Below are 16,500 nucleotides of genomic sequence, written 5' to 3' on the forward strand. Positions count from 1 at the left end.
TCTGTAGCATGCAGGACTTGAAAACAAAATCTGAAGGAAAACCAGGCATAAATAATTGGGAGAAAATGGCACTTTGTTTTATAGAAGGTGCATACACATATGCCATGTTCAGCTGGTACCTTCATTTAGAAAACAGAACTTCCAAAGGGAAATGCCAGATATGTCACCCCTCGACCTGCACAAAGCCTTTCGTTCTGTGCCACATGGGCAATCGTTAATGCCAATGGAGAAGATGTGATGACGAAAGGCACTGAAAGTTGAAGATGGATTACACTAACGAAGAAATGACAGCTTGGAGCTTTGAAAGGGCAACACCAGGATGGAAGGACCACCGATCTGTTAAATACTTTCTTTTTTGGAGTTATGTGACAGATTCTAATGAGACCAAGATGGAAAAGCGTATTAAAGGGATGAAGCTTTGAATGCAGAAAGAATGAGGTGAGTTTCATGACTTCGGGAAGAGAATTTCAGATTTCAGAAAACACACTCATGTGTTTGCAGATGAGTAACAAGCTGTGATTCTGTGATGGGTGATCTCCCTGGGTGGCATGGGAGGTGTGACCTATGGTGGTGATCACAGCAAGATGTTGCAGGCTGCTTTCTACAGATATCAGATGAATGGTGTACTAGCCCACTGCTTTTTGGAGCATGCCACAGCAGATTCATTGGCTAAGTCATGTATGTTTCATGTGCCAGACAATCAGCACAACTGTACCTGACAACAAGTACAATCAAGACGTACTCAAAGCCCTTCTAATGCAGCCTTCCTAAAAAGGCATAGATTATATTAGAATAGATTTCTCCAGCAGAATGAAGACACCAGTGCTACCGTGCAAGGCACAGGGGAGATTTTGCTTTAAATACTCTTCAGAGCCCTCTGCTTCAAGAAACATGAAGTCAAACTGCAATTAATGAGGAAAATTGCTATGAGGATCTTTGTGAATGGAGAGCCTGTATCTGAGGAGTGGCAAAAAGAGAGGTACTTACATCTGGGATTGAACTTAAGAGAGGAAAAGCTGTGGAAGATAAAAAATATTTCCCTAGGAGGAAAAAAACCAACCAACCAACCAAAAAACCTCAGACCAAACTAATCAAACAAAATTCCAAACAACCAAAACAAGCAAGCAAACAAAACCACACAAACTCACCAGACATAAACATAAGCTAAATATTGGAAGACTTTTTCTAATTTTTACAATGTTAAGAATCTGGAACATTCTTTCCAGTTAGAATAAGTGGAACAACAAACCTAAATTACTTTTAGGATAAGGCTTAACATATTTATGAAAATCATGGTATCACATCATACCAGCAGAATCCGGAGTGACCCAGCATGCTCTTTCCAGTCCTGTGCTCAGGTGCACTTACAGAGACTCAGGCAAACATCCCTAGCAAAAGCAAGTCAGTCTGGTGGAATACCACATATTGCACTTCAAAATCATACTGGATTTGCTGACAGACTTTTGGTTAAGAAAACATTATTCCTTTCTAAATTGCACTATGTCAAACAATTAATTTCAAAACTAGTGACTCTTCTAACATAGCAGTGCCACAGAATACAAATCCTCCTTCCAAAACTTCCAGAGTACAAGTCCTTTCTTAAAAGGACACGATACCTAGGAGGCCTTAACCACAGAGCCTCACACTCCCGTATCACGTGTCCCTCCTAGCTACTTGCCATCCTCTTAAATCACCCTATACCTTATTTTTTAATGTTGACAACACCAGTATTGTATTTCTGATGCTCTCTGTGATTTCTCCCTCCAGGTACTGGTTATTTCTGCATTCAACTCTCTGCTACTCTAATCCTGTTTTCTCTGGACAGTTTACCCTCATGCAGATCATAGCACGTCTTGCTATGTTGTGGGGTATCTGGTGAGACATACTGGCTTATTTTTGAGACAGGGGCCTTTGAAAAATTAGACATTTATTGCTCCTACACTGGGCACTGCTGCTACTCAGAGCATTATCATGTAGTACTTTTTAGCATTTTACTCAAGAGTAAGCTGAAAGGCAAATTTCATACCTGCTTCTTTTCGGAGAGCTGACATTCACATTAACTCATCCTCACATATTCTGAGGATAGCACACTGCAGATGCTTAGCAACTAAACAGGCATTTTGAAACCAGACAGACAGACGGAAAACACAGAAGCCATAGAGCCTGTGATGCTCAAGCCTACTCTCAAGCTTGGTTTTCACTCTGCAAGGAAGAGATTGCCTGTGTGAAATGTAGAGACAAAAAATTCCAAGTTACTCAGTTATTCAATGTCTTGGGCCCCATGGAGCACTGTAACATGCAAATCCTTAATTTTATCTATTTAAAATTAAATTTCTATTAAGGAAAATTATCTTCAAGCACCTTACCAAAAAGAAATGTCACTCACAGTTCTCTATTCTTTTCTCCTGGGCTGAGCGTGGACACCTTTCTTTACTCATTCTTCTTGATGTATTTGCTCCATTCTGCATCCTAAGAAAATATCTGCAAGTTTACCTGATCCAGGAGGGGCAAATAACAAGTGCTGGAACTCTCATTAGTACTTACATTACTATATTTCATGTAGTAAATAAATCACCATCAATTATCTTGGAGCTGTATTCAAGCATTGGTTTTCACATATAAAACTGAAGGAAACTCTTGTTGACTGACACATGCACATCTATTTAAGATAACACATTTTCTTTTTTTTTAAGCAGTCAACCTGTAATTTTCTGGTGAAACACTATTACATAAAAATAGAAACATTCCTGACCACTTGTATACGCTGTCACTCTTTCCATTAACGAAAAGTGTATTACAATCAGTCGTATTAGCACTCAAGAATCACTTGCAATTTCCTACGTGAATGAAGTTTCAAGATGATTGAGCTAATTTACCACCCACACATTTCCAGACCTATGTTTCTCTGCTGGATTTTTTAATCTTTTATTGTCTTGTACTGGTAAACTGAGTCAAAACTGAAAAACAAAACAAAACACAATAAATTAGTGCCCCATATTTAGAAAACACGGAGATACAATTCAGAGTTGCAAGTTTTTAAATTCCCTTGTGTCTTATGGCCAAGACTAAAAGGAGATTTACATTTCATCATTCTCACTCACATTGCCCAAGCAAATGTGGCTAGGTCAGTTTACAAACTGTTCAGTAAAAATAATTTGTATGAATTTAACATACCTGAACACAGCAAAGAACCTCACAGATGTGAAGGCACCATTACTATACAAAGATGATTTAGCAATTGCTTGGAATTGTTTCTACACCATAAAACAAAAAACAGGGCAAATACAACTTGCGTAATACTGACATTTCCTTTTAGAAATGAATTCAGGATGAAAATTAATACAAATCTTGTACATTTCTCTGATGCACTGGACCCTGTAGTGCTATATATATGAACAGGAAAAATCCAACTGTATTCTCCATGTATTCAATTTTACATTGTAAATGCAATACTCTGTGTTCCTTCAGTTCCCTAGGCTTGATAGTACCTTCTGATGCATGCTTTTGGCAGCAACATGGCACAAATCAGACATTTGATTTTACAGAGCAGAAAATATCTTAAGAACAGAAAGGTGCATTCAGATTTGATCCAGAGAGCATCCACAAATGTGCTTTTGAGAACACTGTGACTTTGCATATTACAGGAGATGTTGTTTTCTCTCTTGCTATGTGTGCAACTCTAACATGGAATGAATACAAATTACTTGCACTTTAGCTTTTAACAAACAGAATTTCACATTCCATTGACAGCAGTAAGTAAAAAAAAAAAAAAAAAAAAAAAAGTAGAAACTCTATCCAGGAAGGTTTTCTAATTCCCTTGATCAGACTTTTAAAAAATTACTCACATTTTTCTTTGTTTAAAAGGCATGAAAATACCACACACATCTAGGTAACAAATCTATATGGTAACAGGTTTTTTTTTAAACTGCACTGAAGTACATGTTCATGCAATTAGCCTCTTGTTGTAAAGCATGCATAGTTACAGATAGTCTTCTAAGCAAACTTTTAGATGGAATCCAAGATAAAGCGTTAGCAGACGTGCATCTAAACCATGGATGTTTTGAGGCCATCTGCTAGTGTCCTTTCATTCATTCTAGGGTGGATACAAGCTATCATCAAATACCTTTCCATTCTTTTATGTATCATTAGTAGAAGAACCTACAATGGCTGACAAATTTAAGTGTCACCAAGAGTTCTCTTCAAACCTTGGATCTGTTTGGCAAAGCCTCAAGAAGATCACTGCCATAGACAAGGATATTTATTCAAATTAAACATCATTAATCAAATTAAAATGTCTTAACAGGAAGACATAAGTAGGAATTCAAAGAATTTCCAAGGATATCTCACCATTTCTAAGACTGTCAATTATACAATTAAATGCAATACATGGCATTTCTCAGCTTCACACTGAAACGATCAAGTATTTTGTAAAACAACTGCAGCTGAGTAAAGAAAAAAAAACAACCAACCAACCAAAACCCAAACAAACAAAAACCAAATACACCCCAAACCTCCTTAAACAAATTAAGAAAACTGTTACCAAAAAGTCTCAACCAACACATATGGTTTTTAACTTTGTAAATATGAAAGCATCAACAGTACCCAAAGATACACAGGTATGCTTAGGACTCAATTAATAAATAAGGGTTTAGGTGTTCCTATACAAGCAGGACACAGAATTTTGACCCAAGTACTGCCTACGTAAGATGTCTTTTCACAAAGATTTTTGATCCAAGGTCACTGAACAATTCAAGGATCCTACTGATTTTTTGGGGGCAGTATGTTCATAGCACATACATCACCCGTGCCCCAAATGTAGAAAAAGTTATTCTCAGCATGACTTACATTTACCTTTTGTGCTTTTTGATAGAGCAAAGGCTGCTGTTCAGCTGCCTCAGCCCTCTCAGAAAAGCTCTTTGTCAGTAACTTTAAGAATAGCAGTGGACCCAGAATTAAGTTAGAACCCTTCATCTGCTTCACAAGAGACTGGATAACGTAAGTACGCAACTTTGCTGATTTCTAAAAGCTACCACGATGAAGAGTTGTTTCCTTATGACCTCTAGTTGACAGGTAGCTGATTTCAGAAAGTCTTATTTTCCAAAAGAGTGTATAGATGAGGTTGATGCATGTCCCTGCACAAAAGCCTGTCACATGGTGTCCTTGTAAATCTGCATGTTACTTTCTCAGCCTAAGCAAAATGAAACTGCTGCTAGAAACTCAAGTATATTTAAACTAGGTACATCCTACATTAAGTCTGGCTTTTGCAAAGAACTTTCATCAGATATTCAGACTGCCTCTAAGATGAAGTTTTATGCTGCAATAGACATGTGCCCAAGTCTACTTCCAACCAAGCAATTTAAGTGACAAAAAATGTTTCTTAGAAGTTCCTCAGGTGTTTACTCTCAAGTTCCCAAAACAAAGTAATGCTGGCAATCATTTTCACCTTCATATACACTGAAACAGTAAATTTTCAACCAACCCCATACCATAGGCACACTATTACTTCCCATTTTCTGCACCAGTGAGTTTTATCAGGAATTACTGATTTTTCAGATAAACCAAAACAAATACCTCTGTCTTAGAAAGAATATTACAGCTAAGCAGACTTTTAACTACTTGATACTGGCCATTTGTATAGCTTAGCATCTGCCTCAGAATTCATTTGTACATCACTATTTGAAAAGCAGTCCTAAAGATTTGCTTGTAGTCACAAAGAAATCAGTGGGAGTCAAGGACACAGATTAAATCTAAAGATCCCTTGCTATGGTAATTAGAGAGGCAGCTCATAAAGTTTTGAATGATGCACTGCCAAAGCCCTGCCAAATTAAACACCTAAGAGGCAGGAATAAAGCTTTACAAAATAAATAGTAACATGGATGCATTAAGATGCTTCCAATTACTTAAGAACAGCAGGAAATCACAAACCTTAGAAAAACCCCAAAGGATTTCTTCATCTAAAAGCACCACGGATAGGAATGTAGCAATGAGGGGGGAACAAACCAACCAAACAAAACCCCAACCAAACAAAAACACCAAAAAAATCCCCAAACAACCCAAAACCTAACATTGCTTAGAAATGCAAAGACAAGCACTCCATACAACAGTCATCTTACTGTCTGGTTCTGCTGGCAGCTGCACTAAAACCCAATGTTCTCATTTTATAGCTGTATTTCTCTTAAAAGTATGCTTACAAAACAAATTTCATGCCAAAACAGACCTGAGGATCTGCTCACTGAAAAACAAAATAAACCAAACCACCTAACTCTTGACTGCTTATTTAAATCTGTGTCACAAAATGGAAACAGATAAAGGATGTGTAGCTTTTTATTTCTTTGTACCTACACATGGGATTTCAGACCACCTCCTTCAGGCTGTCCAGATGGGAAGTTTTCCAACTGTACATTATATAGTGACAGAGGCAAAAAACCACTTCCCTACTAAAATCAGCTGCTTCTCATAGCTGTGGCAAACCAATTCACAGCTATTTCCATGCAAACACAGCCAGTGGTAAACAGTTTGAATTCAACTCCAGTGCGCACTGTACATGTAAGAACCTTCTGAGTTAAAACTGGGTTTATATAATAAACCCACAATCCCCCAAACTCAAACGCCTCACCAAATCCCCCATACATTATTACATGGGTTCATGTCATGCCCAAAGTTTTATTTCTGGTAACTTTATCCAGAGGCATAAAGAGGGGAAAAAAACTTGAAATTAAATTCTGCATGTCTGATTTTTAGTGGCATGAATTCACCACAGCCTGAATTTGTTACAAGCAATAGTAATTATTAGTAGAAGAAATATTTCCGTTTCACAGAATCACCAGGGTTGGAAGAGACCTCAAAGATCATTGAGTCGAACCTGCCACCACAGACCTCATGACTAAACCATGGCACCAAGTGCCACGTCCAATCCCCTCTGAAACACCTCCAGGGATGGCGACTCCACCACCTCCCTGGGCAGCCCACTCCAATGGCAAAATATTTCATTATGCTGCCCCTCCAGAAAGTATTAGCGCTGAAATGGAGTCCCAGAACTATAGCCATGTTAACTTCATATAAAAACTCATCAATTTTACAACCATATTTCAATTTAATTATCATACACAGGTTAACAAAAACATAGCACAAGTGAAACTAAACACTGGATTTAACAGAAACAATATTCAGAATGGTACAACACGTGTTCATTTTTTCCAGAAAATAATGTTACAAGTGTTCATCTTGAGACAATTTAGCCACACTAGAGACAGTTCTGTTAAAATGCAACTGTGGTCTACTAAGCCACTTATTTTAGCACTACAGAATATTTGAAGTCAGAGTCTTACGGCCAAGGCTTAAAAGTCATTAAAGATTCACCCCCCCCAAAGGTCTTACAGTCAAAATGACAGTATTTTTTTAAAAGCACAACAAAATAAGCCCCCAACAATCAATTAAAAGGCTGTTGTATATAGTTTTATCCTCTTTATGGCGCACTCTATTCACACAATTGCGCATATCATTGGTAATAGGGTCTGTATCTGGCTTGATCAGGGTGGTGTGGTCCAGGAAGTGGGGCCTGAGCAGGAGGCCCTTGCATCCTTGGAGGTGGAGGTGGGCCCCTTGGAGCGGGCCATATCCCTGGACTCATTCCCCCAGGCTGTGTGAAAGGGGGGCTAAGAGTTCCTTGATCTTCACTGAACTGTGGCAACGAGTTAGGGTTATAGTGATGGGGAGGGGGTGCATTTACGTTTACAGGAGGACCTCCATGCTGAGGAGGTGGAGGTCCTGGAGGAGGATGATTCATATATGGTGGCATCTGGGCAATTATATGTCCAGGTGGTGGGGTTATTGGAGGAGGAGCAGAGGTCATTGGTGGTGGAGGAGCTTGGCTATATACCATGTGAGGAGTACCTGCTGCCTGGGGAGGATGCTGCAGAGGATGGCTTATTGGTGGAGGTGGTGGTGGGGGTGGTGCATAATGTTGTTGTGGAGGCATAATATGATGAGGGTGTGATACCACTGGTTGACCCTGGTACTCAGGATGATGATGAGCAGGTGTGGGGGCTGGTGGAGGTGGTTCTCGAGCACCTGAATTTGAATCATCCTGAATAGGGACCGTTATTAAGTTGCTGTGTTTTCTTGTTGAAATGCGGAAGGTGTCCTGAGTGACTGGGCGAGGTGGTGGTGGTGCCATTGACATCTCCGCAGGAGGTGCACGAATATCTTCGTGTGGCTGGTTATAATGCTCATGTGGCACATGCTGTAAAGGAGGTGGTGGCATCATGATGTGCTGCTTTGGCGGAATGTGGCTCATATGATGTTTCTCAGGTGGCAGTATGAAACGCTCAGGAATTTCAGCAGGTGGTGGTGCAATGGGAGGATGTACGGGTTCAATTGGAGGACGAGTAACAGGCTTTCCAGCTCTCATATGACGATGGTTGATGTGAGCTTGTAAGTCCCTCTGGGACAGGTAAGTTCTCTTGCACCCCTGAACAATGCTACACATGAAGAGAGACCCTCGTACACACTGCTCGATTCGCTGCACAGGTTCGTTACAGCTAAATCAAAAGAGAGTATTTTTTATTCACATCACAGAGAGCTCAATCTGCAATTATTATTTTTTAGAAGTCAGCTGTTTACTGTAATTAGCAAAATTAGAACTGACAATCTTTTCTCCACTGTAACAACAAAAGATTGGTTCTTAAGTTTCTCTGGTTTGTAAGTCTCCAAGAACTTACAAATTTCATGAGGTGGAAATATATAAATAGCATCTCTCTCTCTGCACATTAAGACTTACCAAGAGTCACTCTTAAGTAAATCAAACTGCCATTTATTCCTTTTCAAATGATAGCAATAACATGTTTATCTACCCAAATACTTAAAGAGCGAAGTAAACACTGATCTCTTCTAGTCCCAAAATACAAGATAGGAAACTATAATCAAGTGGTGTAGCAGAGTACTCTACTGCCTTTGCTAAACGCATTTAAGTAAGAACCAGGTTAATACAGTACCTGAACTATTTAAGTTAAAAGTACTTTTCTGCATGTCCTTGAGGTAACTTACCCGGGACACATCTTGTCTCCCTTTTTCTCATGCAGTATAGCACAGTCATAGCAGAAGACATGCTTGCAAGGTATCTAGAGACAAAAAAAAAGGACCATGTTAAGACATCATACATAAGTATCTTTGTCATGCTGCACAATACAGTCCCTCCTTCCAGCACACAATTTCATGATAATAAAAGCACTAAGTTACTTATGAGGTTAACAGGCATACTGATAGGTAGCAGTTTACAGCATCCTTACATATGTTACTTAAAGTGTGTGTTGAGTTTGGGGTTCTTTGAGGTAGGTTTGTTTGGGTTATTTTATGTGCTGGCAAAAATGTATAGGCAAAATAAGTCACTGCAATAACACCAACACTGAATATTTACAGAAGGTGCAAATGCAATCTATTTAGACGTATCTTGCTGGCAAGGAAGGAAGGGTTTAAAAGCATTAACTGTCATTAAGTTAGATCCTGAAGCCTGTTACATCATACTTAGAAAACAAATTTAGTCTCAGAGATTTTGTTACACTAATTTTAGAGGGACATAAAAGTTAAGTGTTTTCTAACTTTAGGTCTTCAATTGAGACAAAAGGCTTATTTTTAAAGCTAAGAGGAATAAGGTCAAAACCTACTGAACCTGAAGGTTTTTTGTTGGTGACAAGTGTTCTTATCTTTTGTTTAATATTTTCAAGCTTACTTTATTAACAAGGAGGTAAAGTGAAATGAGTCAGACAGGTGGAACAAACACTTCAGCAATGAAGGCCTCTAGTTTCATCCTGATGCTCTTCTGCCGTTTGTTCAGAAGTCTGCTGAAATCAGTAACCTCCAGAGGCGTCACAGAGACATAGTAAAACCTAGTTTTACCTAAAGGGAAACCATGGCTGCATCTTTCACTGGTAATTTTACTCACCATGCGTCCATACATTTTGATGGGCAATCCACACTTATCACAGAAATGGACTGGTGTATCATCCTTTTCCCCCAGCAAGTTTATCTGATAGAATAGAGAATGGGAGAAAAAAAACAAACACACACCACTAAAGCTTCTCATTTCAATTATCACCAATACTGAATTAGTTGAGAAAGAAGAATACCACAAGTGTGAGAAAGCAGAGAATGTATTTTCAGTCAAAAAGAATAGAAACACTTTCAATTAAGAAGGTATCTACCAGGACTACCTACACTTCATAATGACTTTACCTTATAATCCCAAAAGATGGGTCCAGGGAATCTCCTTTGATTGCCAAACATTTCACCTCCTTTGCATTCATATCGCTCCTCTTTGTTATAATCAAATTCTTCTGTGAAAAGAAGAAAGAGAAGACACAAGCCAACCACAACAGTCTCTCTAACTGACACCAGCTACTATTGAGAGTATGTGCCAGTCTGTAATGAAATCATCAAGAGATGCCACAGCATTTCCAATCTGCTGGGCCCTTGATTCAGAAATGTACAGTCAAGATATTAAAACAGGTCTGATCTTAGAATGTGCACCATTTAATCCTCACAGCAGTACCCAGAAACCTGAGATCTCGAACAGAATAATATACTTCCATACTACAGGGCTGGTATTTAGATTAAACTTACCTTCATCGCCAGCTTGTGTCTTTGAGGGCATCCTGTTCATATTTCTTGGAGTTCGAGGTGCAGGTTTGGTTTTATTGGTCTGTTTTGAGATAAGCTTTATAGGGATTCTTCTACGAACATCAAGACCACCCAAAGATGCTGAACTATTTGTTCCTTGCAAATCATTATCTATGAAATAAAAAGAGGTTTACATAATTTGTCAGTTATCTAGTAATTTCTAAAGAGGCTAAATATTAACAGAAGCATTTTAAGAAAAATGGGGGGGTTTAAAAAGTTTATTTAAGACTCATGCAATGTACCAAAGTTTAATCACCAGAATATAAAATATTTTAAGAAACAATTTCTTGTAGAAGACAAGTCACAAAACTGTATTTGGGACATCTATGATTTCAGGGGTTTCACTTCTGATGAAAAAAAAAGAAACAAATAAAAAGAGCTATATTAAAAAGTTAGCTAGCGTGTCATTTCTCCAGGGAAAATATTTGTCTAGTTCCTCTCACAGTGTGAATAGTACTGAACAGTTAAGTCTTCATACAACTTTGAAAACATAGAATTTCTTGTAACATCATTACAATTTATGGAAGCTGACTATTACACTTGGAAGGAAACTAGTTCTTATGTTAACTAAGTATCTTCACAAATCACTCAGAAGTTTAGCATAAAGCATCACAAAAAGTATCAGTACTTAAGAGCATGTAGTAGCAGCCTTGCTAAACTGGAAATTTTTGTTCCCCACTATATACAGAAATCTTTTTAACCAGATTTAAATCTGAGTACCAGGACAAAGAAAGCAAGAAATAGCCGAACACACGTATCAGTAGATTCAGGCTCCAGGAGATAATCTAGAGGGGATAGTGCAACAAGCAACACCAATGAAGGGAGTAGCACCCCGATCTACGGCAGAGTCTACCTTAAACCACTGCATAGCATCTCATAGAAAAATAAGGTTATGTCCTTCACGAATCCACCCAGCTCACTTTCATTGAAAATTAAATGAAACACCTTTGACAGGCATTTCAAACAGGACTAGATCATCCTCAAAAAGATGTGCCTACCACAAACTGTTACAGTGCAAGTCCTGCCATTCTTCTTGACATGGTACAGCAGCCCTGGCTGCAGCCCCGGGAGATTACAGCATCGGGACACTAAAATTAGGGCTCCATTAGTGTAACTCTGTACAATGCCTCAAAAATTACTGTCATTCAAAGTCTACAACAACCTCACACAACAAGTAGAAAGAAAAAACAAGGAAGAAAAGGATAAAAGGGATTGCTCTAAGTTATTCAGCAGTTACCAGCGAAACTAGGAACTGTGTCAAAGTTTCAATTTGTGACTGTGCCCTGACAGTCACTTTGCCTCAAAATCAGAAGCCCTTCAATTCCTCTAACAGATCAAATGTATTTATTTCACATAGCACTGCACTTGACATGTTTCATTCTAAAAGGCAGTATCAACAAAGCCTGGGTTTACTTTCCTTCAATTTTTTTTCCTTTGGTTTAGGCTGTCCTACTGGTTAAAGAGATAACCCAGTAAACATACTATGACAGCAGGGCTCCCCAGAGATTGCTGGACCAGAACATCAGAACTAATAACACCAAAGCTATCTATTTTCTACTTGTTGGGAAATTCCATTTTCTACTAGAATACAGAAGAACTTAACAACACAGACCAGAAAAAAAAAAAAAAAAAAAAAAAAAGTCTATTTGGAAACTGGGATAACAAACAAATTTAAAACCCCCCAAACAACCAACTTGTGTATTATTTAGCCCATTGACCTCCTAATATGAAACAAACACGTAATCACACTTTTCTTCCATACAGCATTGCAAGCTAGAAATCAGTTGCTCAAGTAATCCAAACTAGCAAATTTATTAGTCATTCATGCATCATGGAAGGATAAAGAATTCCAGCCTGCAGTCAGAACTAGCAGGATTACGTGCAGAAAGAAATATGAAAAAACACACAAAAACTGTTAGGGGTATTTAGAAAAGGTCTAATTAGAGATGCTACACGACCCTGAACTGTCGCCTTCAACAACGTTAAGTTTTATTTTGCACATCAGGGCTTTTAAATTCATGAACACAGCTCAAATCCTATACTATATATGTATATATAAAATGCAATCTTTACTAAGAGGCAGAGAAGAAAAACAACAAAAAAAAAAAATCGGGGGGTGGGGGGAAAGCAAACAAAAACCAAGCACCCAACCAAAACCATGTCAATTCAGCTATTATTTAGACTACACAAGCAAGATGACCAGCAAAGCTACAGAACCAAATCTAATAACGTCGGTTTCCTCCGCAAAGCACAACTACCGAACTAGAGAACTTATCATCGATACCGATGATCAAGGAAACGCAGCAGGCAAACAACCGCCTCGCTGGCACCTCCGAAATGTGACAAGCTGCCTCCACCTGCTGCAGGCCAACGGGTGCACACCGGACTGTTCGTCACAGACCGCCTGTCCACCCCGAGAGCGCGCAACCACAGCCGGCAGCGGCCGCGCCTGACGCTGCGTCAGCTCTCCTCCGCGCTCCACAGCTTCAGGACAGAAAGAGGGTCTCCAGAGCCGGAGCGGCCCTTCAACCGGCGGCTGAGCCCTGCTCGGGTGGGAAGCAGGACTAAGCGAATACGTTCTAGGGGCGTGGAGGCGGGGCCGCCGGGCGCGACCGTTAAGAGGGCGGACAGTGGTCGGGGGTGGGGAGCAGCGGACCGCGAGCCCGGCTCTCAGGGAAGAGACCAGGCCCCGCCGCGCGGGCCGCGAGAAACCACGGGGAACCTAGGCCCCCCGCCGGCGTCACCGGGCGCCAGGCCACATCCCGCTGCTACCCTGGAGCCTCCCCTCACCCGGCAGCCCCGCGCGCGGCCTCTCCACGCTCGGTAGCACGGAGTGGGCCCAGGTGGGGAAGGGAATAAATGGGTCTCCCTGCCTCTCCCCTCCTCACCATTGTGGTCCATGATTTGGCGCGGGGCACTGTGGGAGCGGAAGGGTGCGGCCGAAAACGGAAGCGGATGGGAGACGGGCGGGGAGGGGAGTGAAAAAACTGCGCAGGGATGGAAGTGTTTGCCGTGCTGCGCTCGCTGTGCCCTTGTGGAGCGGCCACTCTACTGCAACACAGCGAGGGCATGACAGAGCCCACGAGAGAACTCGGGAGAGCAGCATGGCTCTGCTCCGCGGCAAGAACCTCACTCCCGACAGGCTCTGCGGCGAGGCCGGGGAGGAAGGCGTGGCCGCTCCGCAGTGCCTGCTGGGATGGCCGCTGGCGGAGCGGTGCCCTCTGGGGTCTGTAGTGCCACATGTGCGGCGCCTGCTCTCCCTTCCGCCTGCGCAGATGGCGGCGTTGGCTTTGGGTGCTATTGTATTGAGAGCCGCGGGGTGGCCGCGCCTTTCTGGGCACTGCTCGGCGACCCGAAGAGGTGTGGAGCCTCCGAGCGCTCTGTTCAGGCCCTGCGGTTCTCGCCGGCGCTAGCAACTACCTTGTGCCTTCCTCTCCGGGCCCGTCCCGGGCTCCGGGAACTTCTGCCCCGCTGGGAACCGCTTCCCGAAACTGTATGCGCAATTTACAAGCGTCGTCGCCTGGGTGGCTGGGCTTTGGAAGGTCATGGAGCTGCTGCAGGGAAGACTAGCGGCGAACTGCCTGACAGTTTCGGCTATGGAATTGCCAATACTTTGATGGAACCGTGAAGTGAAGCTCTAGTGCCTCCTAAATCTTCACAGCAACAGAAGCTGAAGCAATAGACCGTCAGGCTACTTTGTTTAGTTTCCATAAACTTAGTATTTTGTAAATTCTATGTAATTCAGTGGAATACCGTCATTATAATAAAGAATGCTTCTGTGGCACCGATAAAAGAGGAAGAAATAGAAATACAATGAAATCACAGGCTGTAGGGTTGCAATTGGCCTCAAGCAATCAAGTCCTCCCACAATCCCATAGTATGGGCAACTCCACACACTTTAGATTAGTGATTGTCTCACTATAACTCTCCAGGATTAGGATCCTATATCTCTATAGATAATGTCTCATTTTATAGCCATAACATTTAAAAGCTATTTCAGCCTAATGTTTCTTCCCTTATTGGTACAAGGCAGACAGAACTGGTTTTCCCTTTTGTCTGTGTAGTTCCTCAAACAAGGAACTGTTACACTAATCCCTGCATAATCAGCTTTATTCATAATAAGAATGCACAAAGAGAAGCGTTGAAAAAACCCTTAAACACGCAGCTGAATGGAGCATGTATGCACAACTTTATTTTTTTGTTAATGGATACATTTATTTTTAACATGCAGCTTTTTAAAAGGGTACAAAACTTAAAATGCAGGTCCAGATTTAATACCTGGCATTCAAAGACATGAAAATACTCAAAATACATACAAAAATACCACCTCTTCATTCTACTGGAAAAAGCACATCTAGTTGCATTACTTCTGGATGTTTGAGTTAGTACAAAATTGTAGAGAATCTAGTTTCATCACAAAAGCCATTATTTTGGTATCCTTCATTGTGATGGATCCTTATAAATTTAAGAAGCACATAGCCCCTGATAGACTGAGAAAAGTATCTGAATGCCTTCTGCATGTTGCCTCTTACTGATCTGTGTAGATGCAGGCTTTGTGTGGTTGTTTTGTTTGGTTTTTTTTTCATTCTGGAAAAATTGTGTATTTTATACTCATTTAAGGACAAATACAACCACGTCTTGAAGAAATATGAGAGCCAAAAATCAGTGCATTGCATCATATTTTATCAGAATTAATTAAACATCATTGAGGAAGGAAACTGGGAGCCTGTTGAATGTTCAATCGCTTTTTCTAAGTATCTGCATGGGCAAGAATTAGAAAAAGTAAAAAAATAAATGAAAGCCCACATTTCTGTCAAGTTAGAAACTCAAACTTCACAGTGCAGATGTTCTTTTGAGGAAAAAATTAATTGCACTGCTGTCATTTTTATACCATCTTTTCCACAGTATGTGTTACGCATAAAAATTAGCTTACTGCTCACTTATCAGTCCTAGGTAGAATATTTTACTTTTTACATGAAAGGCACATCCACTTTAGAAAAACAATACAGCTTCTGAGAAGCAAGTTACTTGCAACAGTGCCTTATATTCAGATTAATATAAGCTGGGGCCTTGGCCTGATAGGAAAGTTGTCAGTAACGTGGGTGCCAACCTCCTGCATGAGGCTGGCAAATGACAGAGAACTGAGGACAACACTAAAAGCATGAATCGTCAGACCACAGCCTGAGCTTAAGCCTTAGCATAAATTGAAATTAATGCTTTTGTCTGAGGGGGCGCAGATAAGCCTGACTTGCTGATTAAACACATGCCTCATTCTCACCTTGTGGAGGTGCCAGTCTAGCATACAAATGGCACATGGCTGTTTGTAAATACAGCTCTGTAGTTTTGCTGGCTTGGCTCAAGCCTATATTGCATCTGAAATGAGAAACTTCACTGACTATCATAAGGAATGAAGTTTTTGCCTTAATCGGAGAAAAAAAACTCAGTCTGGTGCTGCTACCTACTGTGTAAGATACTGTCCAACTGACTGTAGGTTACAGGATTTTTTCCACCGGTTTTGATGGAGTTCATTCAGGTCTTTAGGGCAGCGCAATTCAGTGCTTAGCTTTTCACCTGAGATTTTCCACTGACATTACTTGCAGCAAAAAACTCTGTGCAGCATGATACAGGAAAATTTCTTTGATGTAATCAAATAATGAGACTTACATATGTGAACATACTGAAGCTAATTATCCCACACTGTGAAGCTTTAGGGTATTTTATACTTGGACATTCTTACACTTTTGTTACTGTCTGTTCCACCACCATGGATTTTTTCCCATTAAAAGAAATCAGTGTAGTGCTAAAAAATTTAAGGCACAAGTCCAT

The 16,500-nt window shown here is 40.6% G+C and overlaps 1 protein-coding gene across 2 annotated transcripts; it reads right to left on the reverse strand.

Annotated features, from left to right (window-relative positions):
• Nucleotides 1-6,914: 6,914 nt before the first annotated feature.
• Nucleotides 6,915-13,599, reverse strand: CBLL1 (Cbl proto-oncogene like 1). 2 transcript variants are annotated; one of them, XM_009910176.2, is made up of 6 exons: nucleotides 13,563-13,599; nucleotides 10,618-10,785; nucleotides 10,231-10,328; nucleotides 9,941-10,024; nucleotides 9,046-9,119; nucleotides 6,915-8,540 (listed from the first exon to the last, which is right to left on the reverse strand). In XM_009910176.2, the coding sequence occupies exons 1-6, from the start codon at nucleotides 13,573-13,575 to the stop codon at nucleotides 7,499-7,501; spliced, it is 1,479 nt and encodes a 492-aa protein (XP_009908478.1). In that variant the 5' UTR covers nucleotides 13,576-13,599; the 3' UTR covers nucleotides 6,915-7,498. The 2 variants fall into 2 exon arrangements, with proteins under 2 accessions (XP_009908478.1, XP_009908477.1); XM_009910175.2 differs by having other exon boundaries at nucleotides 10,231-10,331.
• Between the last annotated feature and the right edge of the window lie 2,901 nt (nucleotides 13,600-16,500).

The sequence above is a fragment of the Dryobates pubescens genome, chromosome Z (genome assembly GCF_014839835.1).
Source record: "Dryobates pubescens isolate bDryPub1 chromosome Z, bDryPub1.pri, whole genome shotgun sequence".
NCBI lineage: Eukaryota > Metazoa > Chordata > Aves > Piciformes > Picidae > Dryobates > Dryobates pubescens.

Bases quoted from the DNA above. Each gene is read 5' to 3' on its own strand.
- CBLL1 (XM_009910175.2), bottom strand. The intron at 10,025-10,230 runs GTAAAGTCATTA...CTATTCTATCAG, and splicing joins CCATCTTTTGGGATTATAAG to ATAAACTTGCTGGGGGAAAA. The intron at 9,120-9,940 runs GTGAGTAAAATT...TTTTGTCTCTAG, and splicing joins TCAAAATGTATGGACGCATG to ATACCTTGCAAGCATGTCTT.